At 35.2% G+C, this 24,622-nt stretch overlaps 1 protein-coding gene across 6 annotated transcripts in view; it reads left to right on the forward strand.

Annotated features, from left to right (window-relative positions):
• PTPRN2 (protein tyrosine phosphatase receptor type N2) overlaps positions 1 to 24,622 on the forward strand; it is a 1,470,018-nt gene that overhangs the window by 403,992 nt on the left and 1,041,404 nt on the right. For all 6 annotated transcript variants that reach the window (XM_074267305.1, XM_074267309.1, XM_074267307.1 and 3 more), the window contains one exon: positions 24,079 to 24,192. In XM_074267305.1, coding sequence (XP_074123406.1) covers positions 24,079 to 24,192 — 114 coding nt within the window. The remainder of the gene's footprint in view (positions 1 to 24,078; positions 24,193 to 24,622) is intronic.

Genomic DNA, 24,622 nt, shown 5'->3' on the forward strand with positions numbered 1-24,622 from the left:
TTGTTGTCATTTTTTTGATGGGTTCTTTTTTTAAATGGTGAAATGTTGACCTCTATTTCAAATGCAAATTTAAATATTAAATTAAAAATAATTTCATTTAGCCTCCCTCCCTTTATTTCTATTGTAGTCTCTTGGAAGAATCATTTAGGGAGCTGTGTTCCCTCTCTGATGTGAGCTCACAAAGTGTATGTTGATAGCTGTCAAAGTTTTGATAGCCTTTTCAGTCCCTTGCCCTTCAAAAATCTCTCTGTCTCCCTTATCAAACATTCCATTCCCCTCGCTCTTGGCTCTGATTAAGATATCATAAGAAAAACCCAAAGTTAAGCAACTATAATTTATTAGATGGGGCTGGGGCTGGGCCATAGGGTTGTTTTTTCTCATTAACCTCTAGCTACTCAGATCGTGTTTCTGGTTTCGGGAAGCATTGCTAATAAGGGCTCTTCATTTCAGAGAGAGAGAGAGCACAGACACACTAAGCTTCTGAACCCAATCAGAACCAGTCATGCATACAGCGACTGAAAGTCACATACACATGCCCTTCTGAATGTTTCCCCTCTAGGCTATTTTCTGTGATACCCGGAGTCCCTGGATGGCCAAGATTACCTCTAGCAACAATTTTGCTAGAAGAGGAATTTCGATGTTGTCATTTTTAGGGCCATTGAAGCTTGGCATTTTAATGACCAAATTATTATTTTGAAAAAAAATCCTTTGACTCTTTCTTTCCTTACCACTACAGTAACATGGATTCCAAGCCCTTCCTTTCATAATCCTACTAATGACCTAGATGTAAAGTCTTTTGAGGTTTTGATGTTTTGTCAAAATGTCTTCTGTAACTTACAGGTGCCCATTTCAGAAAGAAAGTGTAAAAGTACTTATTCAATAAGTGTCACCGGGGAATGGGAGGTGTAGTTGTGATTTAGTTTAAAGTTGGATCAGATGATTTCTGAGGTCTTTCCTAACTATGCAAACTATATGTTTCTGTGCTGCCTATTCCATGAGAAAGAAGTAGAAATATTACATTTGTAGTTATCAAAAGCAAAATCTTGTACAAATAATAATGAAAGAGACAGAAAAAACTCATTGTTTATTTTTATCAAGATCATTGAGTAAACCTGGAGCAAGTGACTTCACCTTTCTGTGACTCAAGATACTCACCTATTGAATGGGAATAATAATATTTTCATACCGCACATGGTTGTTATGAAAAACCCTATTTCATATTGTTACCAAGAGCAGTTGACATTAAAAAAAATTCTCAGTGAAAGTTAATTCCAGTAAAAGAATATATAACATGAGAATACATTTGAATAGCCTAAAAATGTATCCTGTAAATTTCCTATTTTAAGTGTTGTCTCATGTGTGTATTCTGTTGGGCTCCAAAGTCTTGGCCTTAAGCTTATCATTTTTATTATCAACTTGAAGGAAAATAATTTTCCTCCTGGCAATACTGCTGGATGTTCTTTTTTTTTAAAGTGGCTTATACTTGGTGCCTGAATAGTGTTATAATTTTCTTTTTTCTTTGAGAGGTAGTATCTAATCTTCCTTATTCATAAGATAGTCCAAATTCCTGTGAGGAATATTATTTTAAAAAATTTTTGGAGTTCATTATCCTAGAAGTTAGATACTTTGATTAGTCAACAAGATGGACTTAATAAAGCAAAATATTTTAGTGTAATACCCTCTTTTAATAGATAAAGAAACCAAGCATTAAAAAGATGAAAGTTCACAAGGTTTCTGAATTGTTTATCTAGAATTAGAACATTATTTGTAGGTATTAGTTCAACTATGAGATGAAATGAGTATCCTTGGATTTAAAAGATGTTAGTTTAAGCCAAAGTCAATTTAAGAACAATAATAGAGTAAGTTCCTAGGTTTTTTTTTTTTTTCATGGAAATCTTGGGGGGGGATTAATTGGGAAGAAGCTGCTAAAATGTTAAAAAAAAAAAAAACCCAACCATATCTAATAATTAAAGAAATGAAAAATAAAGCAGCTCTGAGGTTCTTCTTTATTGGCAATGACGACAAATGAAGAAAATGATAAATATTGTTTTGCTGCAAAAAAAAAGGACATTATATGCATTTTATGGAGCTATGGATTGATTCAAACGTCCCAGAAAGCTCCTTCGAACTATGGCCCCAAAGCCTTGAAATTGTGCCTGGCCTTTGACTTAGCAGTAGCACTACTAGGCATATATTCCAATGATACCAAAAAAAAGTGCAGGAATATTTATAGAAGCTCTTTTCATAGTAGCAACCAATTGGAAATTAAGGATATACCTATCTATTGGAGAATGGCTAAATAAATTATGATAGGTGAACGTTTAAAAAACTATAAGAGGATAAAATGGCAGTTTCACAGGAGACTGTGAAGTCTCTAGGAAATTATATAAGGTAAAACTAGCAAAACCAGGGGAATAATTTCTAAAATGTTACTAATGTCAATGTCAAGAAAACAACTTTGAAAGTCTTTAAAACTATGATTAATGTATTAATAAGCCATGAATCCAGAGGACAAAAAAGGAAGCATGCTATCTATTTCATGAGAGAGATAAAACACATTAAAAAACCCACACAATTTTGGAAGTGGTCAGTGAAGGAATTTATTTCAATTGACATGTTTGTGTCAAGAATTTTCTTTTTCCCCTTCTTCCTCTGTTGTTCCCTTTTTCCTCTTTTCCTCCCTCCTTCCCTTCCATTCTTCCCAGGTGATGGTGGGATGGATAGAAGAAAAAATTAATAGTTGCTCAGTAGAAAAAAAATTCAAAATTTTAAAAGAAGTTGCTGCTATTGTAACAATCTAGTGATACAGCAATTTTATATAAAGAAGATGGGGATGATGGATAGCTGGACCTGGAAGATCCTAACATTGAAAATGATTTTAGATACTGACTAGTTGTGTGAGCCTGGTCAGATCACTTAAAACCTCAAAGCCTAGCTAGTCATCTAGGATAAATAATATACCACAACAGGGCTGTAAAGAGAAAATGAAATAATGTGTGTGAAGTGCTTTGAAAGACCTTGAAGTCTAAAGGGAAATACAAGTAAAGGGAGATAATACTGGGAAATATGATATAATTAGCTCAGATATAGAAGATCAAATAAAATTTCTGGAGAGGAGGAAGTACAGAAGGAGGGTGTTAATGAATCTTGAAAACTATCTGCAAGGCTGGTTGATCATTAAAATGATAAATAACATAAAGGAAAGCTTAATGATATCTAGTTAACAATATAGTGATTTTTAATCTTTTCAAATATCTTTAAAATTATCTCCTTTTTTTCCTCAAAAAAGCTCTGGAAATTAGTAGGGCAGATATCATCCCCATCTGATGAATGGGTAAACCTTGCCCCCAGGGTGACTCAGTGAACTTGACAATAAAAACTAACATTCTTTGGCCATTCTGTTATTTCTCACATAAGGTTTGCCTTGCCATTATAACTTTGAGATACAAAGGCACTATATTTCCCTTGCTTTCCTTCAGAATGGCCATCAGAGATTCCTATACCTTATCATAGTTGAAAAAGACCTCAGGGGCCATTTCATGCAATCTATAACAGAATGAATCCTCATTACTCCATCCCAGTACAGCAACCCAACAAAAACTTTATTATGATAAAGGTAAAATTCATGTTTGGCTTAAATCCTCAGTTCCCATTTTCTAAAAAGTTCCTATATTCCACCCTTGCTGCTCAGATTCTGAACCTTTTCCTCAAGCCATCTATTATGGGTAGAGCCATTTTTAAATTTCTTGTTCATGTAATTTCTTAATCACCTTAATGAGTTGAGGTGTATGGGTTATCCTTCTTATAAAGGAGCTAGTATAAGAACTTAGATTTCTTGATTTCTAGGATAGTGTGCCCTCTCTCTGTGCATGTGTGTGTATGTATTATATAAACACATTTCTATAGTTGTCTATCCCACTGAAAATTATAGTTTAGACCAAAGTTTCTTAAACTGTGGCCCAAGACATCATATGAGGTCATGTAACTGAACATGGGGGTCATGAAAAATGTGGCAATAATAAAAGGTTTCTGAATGTTCTATTACCTGCAGTTTATTCCACCACAATTTAATTTTTATGTAAAAATAAACAAGTACATCTATCTCATCCATATACAAAAATTGCTTTCATCTGTAACAAATGGCAAAATTATAAGTATACCAAAGAATTGTTTTAAAATAAATTGCTTTGTGATTTATTATCAGTAAATATTTGATTTGTATACCTATTTTCATAAAACTATATGCCAGTGTCATGTAAACATTTCTTAGTTGAAAAGGGGTCACTAGTGGAAAAAGTTTAAAGATAAAGTTTAAGAAGCTTGGTTTTTCTCATATAAAATAAATATAAATTAATTTTCAGAGTGGATGAAAAGAGCACTAACAAGACAGAATGAGAGGAAGAGTAAGAAGGATAAAGAAACAGTCTCCTCCTTTCCTCCTTCCCTGCCTCCTTCCCTCTCTCCCTTCCCTCCTCCCTCCATTTCTCCCTTCCTCCCTCTCTCTTTCCATCCTTCTATCCCTCCTTCTCTTCTTCTCTCCCTTCTGTAAATGCATCATGTAATACTTCCTTGGCAGCCCTAAAGACATACTGGAGATATACCTGTTGGTCTCAGTCAGAACATCATCCCATTTTCTCCTGCTTAGTACCCTGGAGAGTTCTCCCTGTCAAGTAACTGATGTGGTTAGACTTAGACCGACAAACTTGCTCCTCTTATCATAAAGAATTGTGAGAAAAGGAAAGAAGAAATCAGAAGTGGAGTGTTAATATGGCTAAAAACAACCAAAAAGCCCTGCAGATTGGGTCAGACCTAGAACACTCAGATGATAAGAAATATACCTACACTCACACAAACACCCCAGCTAGAATTAACAAGGTGAACAAAGACATAAAGGAGAGTTAATAAACTCAATAAACTTGAGTTTATCTCTATTTAATTCAACAAACATAGTAAAGCAACTATGATATGTAGATCTGACCTGTCCATCCAAACAGGAAAGGAAATGGATTAAGAAGGTCTATGGATCTTCAAGAAACTGCAAAAAACCTTAAATGACCCCCAAGTTTCTCCCAGAAACAGCAACTTACCTTATAAAATCCCTAATTCTACCAGCATTATATGACTACAAGACACAAAACACAGCAGTCCTCAAAGAATGAAAAAATAATCATACATATAGAATAACTGAAAAGCACATGGCAGATACAATCAGGATGCAACATGGAGCCAATGAGGAACTTCAAAGAGAAACAGGAATAAAAAAGTGCCTCCCAGGAAAATGGATGATAAAAGGAGATGGGCCAGTCATGTGATAAGAGTGAGGCATGGTGCATAGTCCAAGTAGTCCAAGATACTCCAAGTGCATCCTTGTGATGTCAGGAAAAATTAGGGAGACCCTAAGTGTATTGGATGGACTCCCTGGAGAACATCCAAAGTCAATGAGATCATGGATATATCAGAGTATTTTGAGAGCTTTATATACACAAGTCCTATATTTGGTGCTAAGAATAAAAAACAAATACAACACAGAGTCTGTTCTTAGTTCAGAATTACAATTTTTATTATAACCTTGACAAATATTAACAAACATGGACATTCCTGTCAACAAAGAATAGAAAAAGAGGCTTGTACTTGAAATCATGGATCTTTATTGTCAACGGTTTTGTTTTTTAAAAGTTAAAAAAAGAGAGACATTTAATATAGCAGCACTAACACTGTCCTGTATGTTCATGTCTCTTGGGCATCCTTCTGTTCTCTTTAACACAATTCCTGGCACATAGTTAACCCTTAATAAATGTTTTTTGGGATGAAAAAAGAGATAATGCCTGAGCTGATTCACTTGAAATGGAGCTAGGAATTCCACGAACTGGAAATAAAGATGGAGAACATTCTGGGATATGTGTGGAGGAACTGCCCAGGAAAAGGCATGGAGGTGGGAAATGGAGTATTGTGTATTATGGAACATCAAAGAGGTCAGTCTGAATGGAAAACAGAGTATACATGGGCACATCATGTGCACTGTCTAGGCATAAAAATTGGAGACAGATCATGAAGAACTTTAAATGTCAAAAAGATGACATTGTAATAGAGTGCATTTGTAGATATGAACATCACATACCTAATATACTGCTAAATACACACTGGCTACACAGAATAAACCTGATGAAGCTTAATTTTATTATTTTTGTATCATATTCTTTGACACAAGATTTATGCTAGCTCGATACACAAAAAAAGAAGAAATTTTGTCCTTTTGTTTTATATGGAAAATAAATCACTTTTGGATTTGTCTAACTATCATTCTTGTGATTTTTCTTCATCATGACCCATAATATCTATTAATTTAAACCAACAGTATGAGAATTGCCCAGTTTCTCAAAAGGGTCATTTTTGCACCCCTTTGGAAGTATGTGATTGCATCTTAGACTTGAATAGTTTAGCTTCAGGGAGTCTTCAGATCACTTTTGGTTTTTTCCTTGCCTCCAAAAGGAACTCCCTTCAGCTTAGTGAGGATACCAATTCTCAGCTGGAATGAATCTAAATATAATCTACTCCAGTTTATGTTTAATCAAGAATCTCTTCTATAACAGTTCCAATAAAAATTTATCTGCCTTCTCTTTAGAAATTTCCAGTGAGGCTATCCCTGATACTTTTGGACAGTGTTAATTATTAGGAAGCTTTCCTTTTCTTTAAATTGAAATCTTTCCCCTTCTACTTTCACCCATTGTTCCATATTCAACCTTCTTGGACCAGGAAGGGATAAAGACTATTACTGTGGTTTTATTGCTATAAGGAACTCCTGGATAAGGAAAATCCATTTATCAATTAAGTTAGTCAATAAACACTGAACTACCCATTATATGCTAGGCATTGTGCTATGTGCTAACAATGCAAAGAAAGGCAAAATATATCTTTTTGCTACCGAAACATTACAGTCCCAAGAAATTAAGTGCCATGTTCAGAGTCACTTATTATAGTTCAGTGATAGGCCCTGATCCCAGGTCTTTCTATCCCTAAGTTTAACTGTCCATTACTTTAAGTTACCTCACCTTTCCCATGACAAGCCTTTAAATACCTACTATAGAATTGTGAATAGGATAATGGGTCAGCTAGGAGGTCGAGTATTGGGTCCTGGGATCAATAAGACCTGATTTCAGATTTGGGCTCAGTTTCCTAAGAGCTGCAGCACTCTGGGTAAATCACTTGATTTCTACAAAATGGAGATAATGATAATACCTGTCTCCTACGGGTGTTGTGAAGTTCGAATGAAATAAATTGTATTTTGCAAACCTTAAAGCACTATATGGAAGCTATTATTAACTTGATGAAGTTACAGTTATGAATTCATAGGTCCAGAGAGGGAAAAAAAGGAAATAAATTTAATCACCATGACCTTGAGGAATTTATAGTCTAGTTGTGTGACAAGACATATTTAACAATTAGAAAACAAAAGCAAACATATAATTAAGTACTAAATTATGCAATCTAAACAATAAAGGCAATAGGAGTTCAAATAATGGGGAATTTGTTTTGTTTATCCATATTCTTAGCACCATGATTTAAAGATGAACATTTTTCTTTTTAATTAATTACAGTTGTCCAAAAGTAGAAGGATTAGTTTCAAGATTATCACAGTTATTGTCACTGAAAGTTTTCAGAATTCAATATCCATTGAGGGATATCATGGATGGGCTTTCTCTATTCAGTAGGAAGCTGGACTAGATGACCACTAAGGTCTCCTCCAGCTCTTCTGTTCTGTGATTTTTAGACAAACCTCCAACAGCTCAGCAAATGGATGTGGGTCATTCTTTGCAAACTGTAGCTCTCTCTGCATTGAACTTCTCTGCCAGCAGCTAATTAACTGATCAGACTGAAAACAGTGATTTAACTGCTCCCCTTTCAGCCTTCAGTGAGGCAGTCTTGTAACTGTTATACAGTTGGATTCATCTTCTTAGCCATTATTAGATACTTGGATGATGGGATGAAACAAAGATCATGTTATTCACAGGAAGGGAGAGTCGTTACATTTGGAATCAGAAGCTCTCAGCCAGCTGGTTAGCAGAGTCCTAGGGACCTCGGCCCCTTTTGTTTGCCATTGATCTACCATGTTGCTAATAATGCATAGGTAGTATAGGGACATGATTACTACCTTCCCGGAAGGAACTTTGTATTGTTCTTTAGAATAGAAGTGTTTGTGCTGGCCTGGAAACTGCAACAGGATTGTCTGTGCTCTGCTCATGAAAGCATCTGTCAGGGCTGGAGAACACCTCCCTTCTGCTATTTGTCAATGTGCTGCTCCCCAGCTGTAATGAAATAGTTGAAAAAGTCTATGAATTTCCAAGTAAATAGAGCACCAGCTTATCTACAGGTTTCATTAAGGGCTAAGCTGCTCCAATTCCACCCTCAATCACTCTACCTCTGAAAAGGTGCACAGGCTGAATGACTTATTAAAACTGGCCTGGGAGTTGTTTGAGCCACACGCCTGCTTCCTTTGGCCTTAGAAACCGCTGCTTTCTTACAGGATCTGCCTTTGACTTTCTGGCATTTGTAGGAGTGCCTGGATATGGAATGGCAGTAGCAAGAGAGAAGGGAAGTAAACAGACAAATAGTCTTGAAGGTTTGGGAAATTGCAAATGAACTTGGCAGTGGGGAACCTTCTGTATCTTTTAAAAGTAACTAAACTAGCAAGCTTTTGTCCTTCGAGTAGAGAGACACTATTTGGGGGAAATACTTATTTCAGTGGTTCAAAGTACCTTGGCATTTTCTATATCTCACGTTTCCAAATGGAGAGTTAATTCTAAAACACTGAAAATTCCTCTCATCTTTTTAAAAAATTCTAAATATAGTGATCACCAAAAAAGAAAATCTTTATATACAAAGCACAACAGAAAGTATAAAAATATAAAACTTATACTGCTTTTTAAAAGAATATAATAAATTTGACATGTTACTTTCAAAACTTTCTTATTTATCTATATTTTTGAATAAGCCCCTTTCAGTTTTTTTTTAAATGTTTTAATGATTCTCTTTCTACACATTCCTTTTCTTGCGGTGGGGAGAGAGGGTAATCCTTTCCCTAGCTTTCCTTTCCTCCCCAAATAGCTCAATAATTAAAAAAGGAAAACAATCTTTATAACAAATGTGCATAATCAAGCAAAAACAGATCCATACATTTGCACTGCCCAGAAACAACTTTCACTTAAAGAAGTAAGCCTACTCTGAGGTTTCACCATACATTCTTCCAATTGGCAACTGTGACAAAATGCAAACAGTTACTTATCTGAAATGCTGCAAGAAACTGGGCCCCAAATACAGTGACTAAACTCTATATTCTTTGCACAGTGATCTCCCCCTGGGCATATATATAAAGAAAGGAAAGGAAAAAAAGAGAGAATCTTATTTATATGGGTATATACATATATGCCTACATCTCTGCATACACATTTAATTTCCATGAAAAAATTTTGAGATATATATATCCATATATATATATATATATATATATATATATATATATATATATATATATATATATGAATATATTAGTTAAACTATTTGTAGCAACATTTTTTACATTGAAGCAAAGAAGTAGAATCAGAATGAGTGCCTATCCCTTGGGGATAAGCAGTATATGAATACAATGTGATATTGTACCATAAATGTTATCCTCTGTAAAGAATTTGGGAAGTATGGGAAGATTTACATGGACCAATACTAAGTGAAATGAGAAGAGTCAAAAAAGATGTACAGTGACTACCACAATATTAATGGAAACATTGCTTAGGTACCAAACCCTGAGTAACTGAAAAACCAGTGATGACACTGGATAAATATTCTTCTTTTCTCCTGGCAGGGAAAAAAATACTGGGGCAGAATATTGTTTATATCTTCAGATGCAGTCACTGGGCATTTTTACCTGATTGTTTTTCTGTGTTTTGAGAGACGATTCGGCTTCAGGGGAGTATTAACGCCTTTTTCAGAAAATGACAATGATAAAAATAAAATGTATGTATATGTGAGTGTGGCCACACATATTTTAAGCACACAAAGAAATGTGAACAAAGATATGGAGACCTCAGGGTGCATGTGAGGGACAGGAAAGAATCCAGTTTGTCTGGAACATAGAGAAATTTGAAAGTGGGGCATGAAAGTGGGGGAAAAAAAATAAAGCCAGATAATGGAGGACCTTGGGTATGTGCATGCAAACACACACACGTGCATGCACGTACATATATACACAGTCATATATAAATATGTATGTATATGTAAACACATACATATATGCATTCATTTTTTAAAATAGAGTTTTAGGCTCATTTTTTTACCTCAGAAACTTACTGTGCATATAAATCCCAGAGACACCACTCATAGAGCAAGACAATGACCCTTGCTGGGGTGGAGCAAACCTGATAGTTACATTTCTTGTCTTAGAAGAATAATAGAATTTTATAGTTTAGACCAGAAGTTGGTATGAGAAGGGGGCATATGAGTAGAGCTCCTCTGCCTTGAGTGTGCTTTGAAAGGAAATTATGGTTCTGTAGAAGCAAAAAAAGCTTCTAAAAAGAAAAAGCACAGCTAGAATTTCTAGGAAAGTGTGACTCTCACAGAAAGGAAGAGATTGAGAGTGCAAGGTTTGGGGGAAGGGCCATCCTGAAAGAATTCTTTGAAGGCTCTATGTAAGGCTGACTAGACTGAAGAAGTGTATTGGGTAACATCGGAGAAGTCATTCTAGGCCCTCTTGCCAGGGTCTAAAGACTGGAAATAAAAAAAGCTATTGCAGGAGCCTCATAATAAGTGTTCCTGCCTCTTTCCTCTGGCATTCTCCAATTCTCTACTTCATGTGCCTACCAAGCAAATCTTCTTTTTAAATAGATCTTATCATATCATCATTCAAAAACTTTCACTGTCTGCTAAGGGAAGTTCACAGTCTTTTGCCTGGCATCCAAGCCCCTCCATTATCTGCCTCTATCTTATCTTTCTAGTTTTATATTACCTACTTCAATATTCTCCAAGCTTCAGCAAACTGGACTCTTTTCAGTCCTTCACATATACCCTAAGATCTCCCATGTCTTTTTTTTTTTTTACATTTTCCTATGTGCCTAAAATATTCAACTTCTTTTTTATCTCTTGAATCACTAGAATTTTTAAATCCCAGCTCACATGCCATTTCCCCTTGAAGTATCCCCCATTGGAGAGTAAGCAATTTTTCTCACAGAGTAGTTTGCCAACCTCTTAATTTGCTTATCATATAACAACAACAATGACAATATAGCATTTACACAGCACTTGGAAGTTTATAAGATATTTTTCCTAAGTTAACTTATTTGATCCTCACAAATCAGGAAGGTGCTATTATTATCCTCCTTTTACAAAAGAGGAAACAGAAAGGCTCAGTAATTGGCCAGGGTCACACAGCTCAAAGGTGACTAAGGCAAACTTCAAATTCTTATATATTTTTCTATTCTTTTCCCTTTACTGTCAGCACAGCTCCTTAGCTGGATGTCCCCCAGCTGTCCCTACTAAAGACAGGCTGTGTGCGGGATAGAAAGCTAGCTTCAGAGCTAGAAAGATTAGGACTTGAGTTATGCTACCTATGTACTACCTACATACCTGCTGGTTGTATGGCCCTAGGAAACTGAGTTAATTTTTCAATATTTTAGGCAACTCCTTAAGATAATAGGTTACAGATTGCATCTTATATTACTTACTAATTACTGTATCTCATGTTTATATATAACTGTCTTACCTTCCACTAGACTGAGCTCCACAAAGGCAGTTGCTTTATCTAGACATTATGGACACCCCCATCCACGATGATCAACTGTACTGTTGTCCAGATTTTGCTGAATTTGTTGAACACCTCTTGGCAGGGGAGAATCTAATATTTTTAAAGAGGCATTTTCAGGAGAACAGTGCCTCCCAAGGCTTTCCTTTTGAGCTGTTTCCTACAGTAAGAATAAAGTGAGAAGCTTTATTTATGTGGAAGCTGTGGGTATGATTTGGCAACAGTAAAGTTCATAGCATACACAGCATAATGCCTTTTGATGTCTCACTAATATGTATGTACATGTATATATATATATATATATATATATATATATATATATATATATATATATATATGATGGCAAAGAAAGACACTTGTATTAGGAGTACCGAGATATAATTGGATTATTCCCCCATAACAAATAGATTGTCAGTATCTGATCAGTAATACCACTTGTCTTTCAAGGAGTTTTGCTATAGATTTTTTTTAATTAAAAAGGACAGAGAGAAAGTAAGGACTCTTAATTTCATCTGCCATTAGTCAACATGGTGAATAAGACATTACAATAATAGTAAACTAAATGGTACAGTGGATAGACTATTGAATTCAAAGTTGGGAAAAGCTGAGTCTAAATCCTGCCTCAGATATTATTAGCTATGTGACCCGAGGCAGATCATATAAGTCTCAGCCTCCGTTCTATTATTTATCTCGACATTCAAAAGATCAAATGAGATAGAATGCGGAAAATACTTTGCAAATCTTAAAATGAAACATAAATACTATTATCATTATTATCTAGCATCATATTATAGTAATTGAGAATAATCTTTTGTAGAGACACTCACAAAACAATATTGTTGATACTGTAGGAAGTACTATTCCCCATGTATGTGGAACAATACAATGATCCATTGAACAAGATCTAAGTCATAATCTGTACTTCAGAGTAATAGAGAAATCAGCAATATTCACTGGCCAGTGAACATTGAAGAAGTCAGAATTTCCAGGTTTATCTTATATTGGCATTAACTGCTTAGTTGAGATTCCTACTTGGTTAGTGTCAGAATAGACCTTTGATGCATATTGTTTTAACTCATATCAGCATTTCTCATTTGCTGAGGTTATTTCCCAAACGATGTAAACCTCAAAATCTCTCAATAGGCAGATGCCTAAGTGGGGTGCCCACTAGGGGTCACTGTTGTTGCTTATTACATCCACACCTCTAAACTGCTGTTTTGGGAGCTGACCAAGGCTGAATGCAAAGGAAGAAGTAAATGAACCCGTTTTTAAAAATATAATCCAGTGAGAGTGTTTCCTAGGAAGCAGCTACCCTCCATGGGCTGATGAATGCTTAAAATATTTCAGGTATGGCATAAGCTTCCATTATTACAAGCCTCGGTTTCTCCAAGAAATGCTGCTCTGAGGTTTGTCAGCATTTGCTGTTTCAAAGCACTGGGTTAAATTTTCAAACCTTTCCCCAGGAGGTCCAGTTGTCAAACATGTTATTACTTAACAAGTTTCCCATGCACGTTCCCAGGGAGCTGCTTTAAAATGGACTCACATGTTCTCTTTTGTTGGGGGGTTGGAGGGGAAGAGAGAAGGGGGTCAGCTGGCTTTTGCATGAATAGAATGGATGCATGTATATACCATTGACTGATACAGTGGCTTGCAAACTTGAGTGACTGCCCTGGGCTCATTGTCCCTGGAACTGGAAAAAGAAAGAAAGTTGGTTTCTGGTATCAAAAATAGCAAATGTACTCTCGTTGTCTGTCTTTGAGGAGTTCTGCTTTTCTACCCAGGTAATTTAACTGCCCCCTTTACTTTGGGATCATTTTAGTAGAAATGGGGCCAACCCTCCCCTGTAGAGATTTCAAATATGGACTTGTTCAAATATGAACCTTCTATAATTGGCCTTCCCCTGGTTCCATTTAGTGACTTCCCTCTAAGATTTACCTAAACATATCTTGTATGTACATAAATATCTGTGCCTTGTCTCATCCATTAGAATATGAGCTCTTTGAATTTAAGCATCAACCTTTTGTCTTTCTTTTTATCCCTAGAACTCAGCATAGCATCTAACACATGAATGTTTGTTTGTTGACTGATTGCTCTTCCTGTTATTTTCTTCCTGCCAATTAAAGAACATAAGCAATTGTGAGTCCCTATAATGGGCCCATGAACATAATGAGTCAACTCATACATGCTGTTTTTGATATAGATAATAAAGCATTGTAAGGTTTACAGAGCACTTTAATAATAATAACAATAGTTAACATTTATAAAACACTTTAAGGCTTACAAAGCACTTTAAAATATCTCATTCTATCCTTATAATAACCCTGGTGGTCATTAAGTCATTATACCAAGCAACTGACTTTTATTTTCTATAATTTACTGGAGATCCCTGAAAGAAACAAGAGTTGTGGGAAAGAAAGTAGATAAATAATCATGAAAGTTTGGGATAGATAATTATGAATAAATAATATGGCTGTGAAACTAATAAAGTATATATTGCAATTATTCCAAAATAATGCCTATATGCTAAAAATTAGCTACAGGGGTAGTTCACAAAATGAATATGTGTTTTAACAGGTCTCATTCTTGCTGAGTCTTTTTGGGATGTTCCTGGAACTCAGCAGTTATTCTAAGATTGTAAGAGTTTGAACACTGGGGATAAGGCATCAGTAGTGACAGAGGTAAATCCGAATTCAGTTTTATGAGAAAGCATTAGTTGCAAAGGTCTCTCCTTTTTTTTTCCTCCTGGTAATTTACTTTCTCTAATGACTGACTGGCTATTGTAATTTTTACCTCTGCTCCTGTGTATGCTTGAAAACATGTGAACTCATAAACACTGCAGAGATTCAAAGGCAAATTAAATTTTTATCAATTGTTTTCATTATTACCTGTGCTTTTAGTTTTTTAAAAGCATCAGAAATAGAAGCATTTAATAAACAAACAAAAAAAAATCTTGAATTAGTGCCTATTATATGAAAGGCTGTAAGTAAGGCTCTATAAGGGATACCAAAAAGTCCCTGGAAATCCCTGCCTTTAGATAGCTTAGTTTTAGAGTTGTCATAGGCATATAAAAGTTAAATACTGATGAATGTAGCACAAATAGGAGCATAATGAGCACCAATGTCAGTAAAGAAAGAGGGTCAGAAAGAATTTCTAGGGGAAGTGTGATTGTATAGAACCTCAATAGGGAAAGTTATCCCAGTGTGGAAAAGAAGGGGAGAAGGGAATAAGCATTTATAAAGGGTCTACTATGTACCAGGAACCATGTTAAGCCCTTTACAAATATCTCATTTGCAAAGATTGGCATGAGTAATGACACAGAAATAAGGTTGAATTAGGGGGCATTTACTAATGGAAATTACTTTTTTTTTCTTAAAAAGATGTTGTAACAAGCAAATAATGTTCCTTCTTTGTACATAGATTCACAAATATAGTGGAAACAGTCAACATTTTGCTCTTCTAATAAGAGAAACTAGCCCAGAAAACTCTCACTCATTAAAAAACAACAAAAAAACCCTTGAAATATAGTTCTGTTAATAAGTTAATTGTTTTTATTGTATCTGATTTTATAAAATCTTTGTCTCAAGAATAACAGAAGCATTTCAACTGTGACTTATTTTCTATGACAATTATAAATAGCTATCTCTTCATCAGTTGGAGACTGATAATTCAATTTATTTGGATGGTCTTATCTGTCTATGCTACTGATCTGAAAGCACTTCAGTGTTAGTGAGCAATAGCAGAGAAAGAAAATGGAAGGTCCAAAAAAGTGAAAAAAAAAAGTGGGATACATTACTATTTTTGTGTTTTGGGATTTGAACTGTACTATTAGAGAGGACATAGAATTCAGTGCTATCTAGGCAATTCTAAGGTGACTCTGACTCTGACCTAAGTCACAAAAAAATAATTAATATAGATGAGTAAATAAAAAACAAATTTTCATTTTGAGTAGAGAGGTCCATGTAACATAAGATCTTCCATACCTTAAAAAAAAAAAAAAGAGAGAGAGAGAGAGAGAGAGAGAGAGAGAGAGAGAGAGAGAGAGAGAGAGAGAGAGAGAGAGACCCAACATTTAATCTTCTTTAAGGAAAATAGAGATGATACATACAGGGGTGGATACAAACTAGTCCCTAATATATAATGAGGCACTGAGAGTGTAATTTATGATTATTCAGAGAAGACTAAATTGGATTTGACCTCCTTTGGTTTTTGGTTCTTATTTTAGAGACTAATTTCCAAAAGCACCAGCTTCCACATTACAGGACTTCTTGGTTAATGGAATCAAAAGGTCCTTAAAATCAATGAAAGATATAGCATTAAGTGGGATTTAAGACAAAAACAGACATTAAACAAGGGTGGCAATTATTTATTTTTATGGATATAGTAATAGAATACAATATTTAATAGCGACTTCTATTAATATAATTTTGGAGTACATTATGAGAATTATAACTCTGTCCTCTCCAGACTATACTTAGAGACAAAAAGAGTAAAGAACATTTAGAGAAGACCAACTAATATGGGGAAGAAACTTTGGTTCCATGCCATGGAAAGCTTAGTAGGGGGAAGTGGGATTATTATTCTGGAAAATGCTAATAATAGTAATAAATAATAGTTACAGTGGATTTTAGAACTTGCAAAATGCTTCACATATATTATCACATTTGATTCTCACAATCACTCTTTGAGATTGGTCTTGGTGTCATGTCCATTTTTACAGATAAGCAAAGTAAGGCTGACTATTGTTAAATGATTTGCTCATAGTAATATAGTTAATAAATAAGTAATGTAGGATTTGACTCTACTTCTTCTTGATGTTTAAAATGAACACCCTTTATCTTAGTAAAGACAGGGGGAGGGCTGTCTTCATATATTTGAAGAAACTTTCTGTGGAAGAAACATTAGACTTTTTTGCTTGGCTCCTGAGAATATAAGTTGTGGTAGTAAGCATAAGTTCTGAAGAGGCAGATTTCTATTTCCAAAATCTCATAATGATTAGAGCTGTCCAAAATAGAAATGGGTTGCATTGGGAGACAGCAGATTCTCCCTTACTAGGGATCTTTAGTAAAATCTGGATCCATTTATTTGTTGGGTACATAAGAGAGAAGATTCTTGTTAAGATATAGGCTTGACTATATGGAACTTAAGATGTCCTCTAGTGCCATTTCTGTACAGCTCAGTACTAGGGCAAAAAAATCACATATTGTTGAGTACCTTAGAAGTTCCCTAGTCCAACCCTCTCATCTTATAAATGGGGAAACCAAAGCCTCGAAAGATTGTTTAGGGTCACAAGTATAAGTGACATAATCATGCTCTGAACATTTGACTCCAAAGTCACTGTTTTATTATTATACTAATCTGGTTCTATCTGCAGAATTCAGTGCTTCAAATACATATCCTAAGGTGAAATACAGTTGCTTCTTATCCCTGGCATCATTGTTAATGAAAAAAAAAAGTTGAATATTTTAAAAACTGTTAAATTCTGCAAGTATTTGTATTAGGGATGTATGAGCTGTAGATCAATGGTAACCACATGTATTTCTTTATAAAGGAACAAGGTAGAACCCAAGTTAAACATTGATGTGATCTGTTTACTGGCTTCTAAAGAGCAGACTTGGTGGAGAAGAAGATTGCAAGTTTGAGGAGACAGGGTCCCTCTGGGATTTTATTATCTCACTTGCCCTGTGTAGATAGCCATTGTACTATAACAAGGGAAACACTTCTGGGATAACAAGTCTGATACTTTGAGGCTGAGCTCTAACAGTTTTAGGTTGTGTTTTCTGAGTTGAGCCCTTCAAAATTATGTATTTATAAGTAGATACAGATATCTATAAATATAGATTCTCTTTGTGTGTAGATATAGATGTAGATAGATTGATTCTATGCATAAATAAACACACATATATTCATATACATAGAATGAATTGATAAAATACTGAAGGTTCTTATATTGGGAGCAGTTATGTGGTATAGTGGATAGAACACAGGTCCTGGAAGCAGGAGGACCTGAATTCAAATCTGACCTCAGACACATGATACTTAGCAGATGTGTGACCATAGGCAAGTCACTTCAAACAAGGAATAAAGGACCTTTCGATGTCAAAAATTATATAGGTGCCAGCTAACAAGAACACACATGTTTTTCTAACAGTGAATGGTAGAAGGCAGTGAGGGAGGTATTCTATATAAAGGAACAAATTAGAATAATTCATTAGGCATTTGAGATGCATGCTATAGTCTAGAGATGTTTATGCCAAAAAAAAAATGAGGTAGAAGTTTACTTGCTTTTTAATAAAAGCACTATCACAAGAGGATAGATTCAGAGCTAGAAAGACTTCAATATGTCAACAAGTGACACCCTCATTTTATAGTGGGAGAAACTGAGGCTGAGAGGCTAAATGATGTGTAATGTTAGATAATCTACATCAGAAGTAGAATTCAGAATCAGATGAATTGATATGAAACCCATCATTTTCCCTGCAGTAAAACATTGTATATGTCTGTCCAAAAGGACTAGGGACCAGTAAAGAAATTCATTCTACTCTGTAAGTAATGGTAAAGAGAAAAGGAAGAAGGAGCATGTTCCAGAGAAATGTGGCCCAGTAGAAAGAACTCTGTTGTTTCTTGTATACAGTACTTTATATTTCATCTCAGTACCTTGCCACTGACTTTTCTCCTTGCCTTCAATACTTTCCCTCCCAACCTCTGATCCTTAGAATTTCTGGCTACCTTTAAAACTCAGCTCAAATGTCACCTCTTCCAGAAGGGAGAAGGGAAAGAGAATAGACATTTATAGAGCACTTACTATGTCCCAGGTATTGTGCTAACCCTTTTTTTGCAAATATGATCTCATTTGATCCTCATAACAATTGAGGGAGATAAGTGCTATTATTATCCCTATTTTATAGTTGGGCAAACTGAGGCAAACCATGGCTAAGTGACTTGTCAGAATTACTTACAAAATAAATAAGTATCTGAAATTGAATTTGAACTCATGTTTTCCTGACTCCAGACCCAGCATTCTGTCTATTATATCACCTACTTACAAATGCGGAATGCTTCAAATCGCACCTTCAGAGACTTTGCTCTGGAAAAGCTAGGCTGCTGAGTTAAGACCTGTGCAGAGCATTGTGAGATGACATAAGGTCTAATTTTTGTCCCCAAATAACTATGATATGTCATGAAATACATAAGAAAATACATGAAAAACCTGATTTTAGTTCTATCTGAAGTCAAAGAAGAGAAATGTTGTTACATGCCTTAGGAATTGGAAAAGTCTTCTGGCACAGTTGGCATCTGAGCTTGGCTTTAAGGACGAGTAGGAATTTGAATGGGGATGTGAAATTAGGAGCTTTAGGGAGAAGAAATAGAAGAAACAAAGGCAAAGAGGCAAGAGAGGAAAGGATAAGTGCAGCAGATGACAAATAGTACAATTTGATGGAAACATGAAATATGGAGAATAAATTACAGGAGGAGGTCTAAGATAATGGAATCCTGGATTAAATGGGAATTTTAGGCAGTAAGCAATAGTGAGTTTTTGAGTGAGTGCAATAGCCTGACTAAATCTTTACATAAGGAAGATCTTCAAACAATCTGAAGGAGAGTTTGGAGAGGTACAAGTCTATAATGGAAAGAACATTGTTTAGATTCAGGGGACCTGAGAATATCTATTGTCTTCTCCCTGATGCCTTTGTGATGTTGGAAAAGGCAATTTGAAAACTTTACAAACCTTAAAGGGCTTATAGATGTTAGCTATCATCCTTCTCTTCTTCCTCTGCCTCATCAATAGCCATTCTTGGCTCAATTTCTTCATCTGTTAAGTGGTTTATTTAAATGGTTTCTGAAGGACTATCCAGATCCAGCTCTAAAGTTATGATCCTCAGTGGATGATTTCAGAAAGGTCTGGAGAGCCTCATATGAACTGAAGTTAAGTGAAGTGAGTAGAACAAGGAGAACATTGTACACAGCAACAGCAACTTTATATGATGATCAGTTCCAATGGGCGTGGCTCTTTTCAACTAGGACAGGATTCAGGAAAGTTCTTATGCCCTTGTGATAGAGAGAGCCATTTGCATCCAGAGAGAGGACTGTGGGGACTAAGTGTTGATTACAACATATATTTCACTTTTTTGTTTGCATTTTGTTTTCTTTCTCTTTTTTTTCCTTTTTTGATCTGATTTTTCTTGTGCAATGTGATAATTGTGGAAATATATGTAGAAGATTTGCACATATTTACCATATATTGGATTACTTGCCATCTAGAGGAGGAAATAGCAAATAGAAAGGGAAGGAAAAATTAGAACACAGGGTTTTGCAAGGGTGAATGTTGTAAATTATCTATGCATATGTTTTGAAAATAAAAAGCTTTAATTAAAAAATAAAAATTACTTGGAACAGCAAAAATACAGTTATGATCCTATGACATGTTAGGAAGCATTTGTTTCTGGGCAGATTGTAATAAGCACTTTTATTGTGGTTGTGGCTATGGTAATGAGAGGGGAAGCTGACAAATGTGAGAGTTTATAGGAAATGGAATTGACAGCACTTGATAAACAATTAGATATGAAAGGCAAAGAGGGAGAAATTTAAAGAAATATTAAGACTTTGGGTAAAAGAGAATGGATAAATGATAATAATGATGGGAATGCAACAGTTAGAAGGGGAATGGATTTTCTTACAGTGATAAGAAGTTCAATTTTGGGCAAGTTGAGTTTGAGTTTCAGGTAGGGCATTCAGAAGGGCAACTCTTTGTGAGTCGAAAATGTGAGTACAGAGATTCAATTCGTTTTTGCTCATGGAACAATTTTCTTTGCTGTGAAAAACCATGAAACACTGAATGTTTAAATTGGCATGAGTATGAAAGCATCTCTGTGTATTTTATTGACTTATATTCTTGCAGTTTTCCTTCAATAAAATTTTTGTTGAAAGGTCTTTTCAAGTTCAAAGGCTGATATATTTTGAGATCAGTGAACATAGGTAATACATAGGTATAATCATGTCATTCTAAGTAGAATAAGAAAATTTATATTACATAAAACCAATTACAGATTTTCCTTTATCTGTCATAATAAAATATGTCATAATGGATAGGGAGTCAGGCTCAAAGCAGGAAGGATCCATTTTCATAGACTTCTTTTACACATGAAAAATGTTTGACCCTGGGCAAGTGGTTCAACTTCTTTTATTTCTAGGCATCCTTCTAAGACCAGATACTGCAAAGAAGATCCTGCCCTACATTGGTAGAGGCTATTGACTATGGGGACATGATAAGGAAAGCATTTATTAGGGTGGTAGCAATGGAAATAGAATGGAGAGGAACAAATAAAAGACATTTTAGGAATTAGAATCAACAGGAACTGGTAATCAAAAAACCAGGAAGTTTTCAGGCCTAGAAGAATGACTTCCTAGAATTAATATAGTCAGAAGGCATTTCCTATACAAATGGCACTTTATCCCAATCCTTAACCTTGGAATAACATAACAGTCTAAATTTCATGACAGGCTTCATGAAATTAATGACATTCTTTTGAGAATTACTCTTCTTTTAATACAGGTCTTACTAGTTTCTTTTTTATTATACTATTTTTCTTTGAAATAATGAAAAATGTATAATATTTGTTTATTTCTATTCATGCTTTGTTGATGATGTTCAGTCATGTCCAACTTTTTGTGACCCCATGGATGATTGGTATTCCTGGGGTTTTCTTGGCAAAGATACTGGTATGGTTTGTCATTTCCTTCTCCAGTGGATTAAAAGACAAAAAGAAGCTAAGTTAGAGTTGCATAGCTAGTATGTAAGGCCAAATTTGAACTCAGATTTTCCTGATTCAAGGTCCAAAACTTTGTCCACTGAACCACTTGTTTTACCTCCCAATTTGTACTTTAGCAGAGAATATTAGAAATCAAATAACCTGTTTTCTTCCTGGAAATATTCACTGTAATATATAAAGCAACCATGTTCAAAGTGGTGCAGTTTGACTTGGAGAGAAAGGAATAGTAATGAACTGATTATCAAATACTTTGGTTAAATCAAAGCTTCTTAAACTGTGGGTCATGACTTCATATGGGACCAAACAATCTTATATTTATAATTTGCTAAGAGCAAAAGGTTTCTAAATACAGTGACCAAAACTTAATTCAAAATCAAAATGTAACAAATCTGAGGTGTCTCTGGCAGCGTTTTTCCATGTTGCATCTCCTGACTTCAATGAAATCTTGGTTCTGGATTCATAATATGTATACTTTGCACTGTGTATATCCAAATGCTGCCAGAAACACCTTATCTCACATTCAAGATGGGGTTGGGTAAAAATTTCTCAGTGAAGACGGGTCCCAAGTGGAAAAAGTTTAAGAAGCTCTGAGCTATATGTTTTGGTAGGCAAATTGTGAGGCTTTGGAATGGTTTCTTTGAAAAAGGTTCTAAAAAGACATGAGAGAACATCTTTCAAAATAACAACCACATTTCTTCCCATTCTCTTTGTTTAATGATAAAAACACTGATTCTCTGATTGATCCTATGAATTTTGCCCATGCTATCATACATAATAATTTTGGTCAGCTAGCTAAATAATTTTGGTGCCATGTGGCACCAAACTTAAAGAGATTACTAGATTGTTGGATTTAGTGCAGATTGGTTTAAATTGAAAGGTGCTTTCGAGGGCTTTTGACAGTTACCTTATAGAAAAAACTCTTTTTTTGAAAGCCTAAAATCCTATGTAATCATCGACGTTATTTTTCTTATCTGGGAAAATAAATTCAAAGCTTTTGGTGCAATGGAAGTTGTTCTTAAGAACATAGATGCATATACACACATTTATAGATCAGCTCTTTTCTATTCCAAGAGTGGGGGTGGAGAGAAAGGAACCCAACTAAGAAATTCCTTTTGTATTTGCATGCTCACTGGGCTATGCAGCTCACTAGGTGATGGGGAGAAAAATAGGCCTTGCTCACTCTCTCTCTACAAGTACTATTGGCAAATGTTCTGTTTTTATTTAGCCGTTGCATTGCTTTCAATGAGGCACTTGTATGAAATGCACAATGCTGTGTAACTCTGCATGGAAAAAGGAAATGGCGCCAGGTTTATCTTCCATTGCATGACCATTGTCTGCCTTCTTTGAGCAGCTGGGCCAGTTGTTTTCCCATATTCTTTAGGTTCGTAAAGTCCCATAGAAATCAATGAGATGCTTGCAGTACTTAAGGCCATTTTCTGCTAATCAAATGGAGCCTCCGTCTTAAGCATATATGTGATATCAGACCAGTAATTACTGAGTCAACCTGGCACTAGGCAGAATGTGTTTCTGCTAATTAAACTTGTTGCATTTGAATGGTTTTCTTTAGCTACACTGTATATAGCAAAACTAGGGTGAACAATAAAAGGAAACCATTTCCCTCCCTCCCTTTCTACCCAAGACCTAAAACTGCAGATGGCCGCACTGTGTGTGAAGCACCTAGTCACTGAATTAGCCTTTTGTGTACAAGAAAGGAAGGTAATTTGAATGTTTGAACCCCCCACAGGAAGCTTGTCTCAAAATGAACAATTCACCAAATAAAGACTAATTAGGGCCTAAATTAATTAGAAGGTGTGGTTTGAAAGGACGTTGATGAGAAGAGTCTGTCATTTTAGACAAATGGAATAGAGCTAAATAAATTAGGCCCCATTAATATCTCATTGTTCTGTGAGCAGCTCTCTTTTATTGCATTCATTAGAAAGCCTACTTGAATAAGCCTTCACTGGCCATTACTGATTCAGTCCTCATTTACTAGAGCCTAACACACAGTGTATGCATTAAAATATTTCAACAAATTCTTACTGCTTCTGCAAATTATTATTTATATTTTCTGGCTGCTCTGCTTTTCACTGGAAATGCAGGCACTAGATGGTATTGACTTTTTTTTAGGTCACCAAATTATCAGAATTAAAAACTCACATTAAAGAAGGAAAAAAAAGCCAGAGAAGAAAAGAAATTACAAAAGGAAAGGGAAGAGGGAGAAGGAAAGCAAAATGAAGGTGGGAAAAGTTAAAAAAAAAAAATCAAATCTTAATACATTAATAAATTGGTTTTTTTCCTCCAACTTAAGGCTTTCCATGACACATTGTTGTATTATTTTATTTTTTAAAGTCTCCTAACTATTTCAGAATTCTCATTGTTCTTTGACTTTTTAAAACCATATTCCAAAACCTTAATGCTGTCTAGAATTAAATATAATGCATGTATAAATTTATGTTTCTTCCTTTCAGTAAATGAAATATCTTTTTCTCTTTTTCTCTCCCTCTGCTGCCTCCTTTTTTCCTACAGATGGAGTGTTTGGAAGATGCCAGCAGGGGCCTGTGATAGACACATACCGATATGAAATTTCACCCCCAGTTCTTGAACATCTAAGGACCATCTTGCAGAAGCTCTCCCACAGAGGTATAATGCAGGTCAAATAGTAGACTTGATCCATGGATTTAGGCCAAGAACTATGATAGATGATTTACTGATGAGCCCTGTAATGTTGAGTGTTTAGCAAATGATTGTCAGTTAAAAACAAAAATCATTCAGTGAGCCTCATAGTGATTTTGTCTTAGTTATCTTGGAAAGTACTTTTGCCATGAATTATGATGGCCAAACTAAGCAAAAGCCTTTTGGTAAAATGTACCCAGAATAGAATTCCAAATTGAAAGCAGAGTGTTTAACATACATTCATTTTACAATACCAAGAAGAGCCAAGGTTACAGACCAAAAAAGTACATAGTCTTCCCCTCCTATTGTTTTGCAAAGTGACTAGATAAATATCAATGAAGAGTAGAAGTCCAGGCTTACTAACTTTGTGGATGGATAACTCTTTTGGGAATGAGGA

The sequence above is a fragment of the Sminthopsis crassicaudata genome, chromosome 5, assembly GCF_048593235.1.
Source record: "Sminthopsis crassicaudata isolate SCR6 chromosome 5, ASM4859323v1, whole genome shotgun sequence".
Classification (NCBI taxonomy): Eukaryota; Metazoa; Chordata; class Mammalia; order Dasyuromorphia; family Dasyuridae; genus Sminthopsis; species Sminthopsis crassicaudata.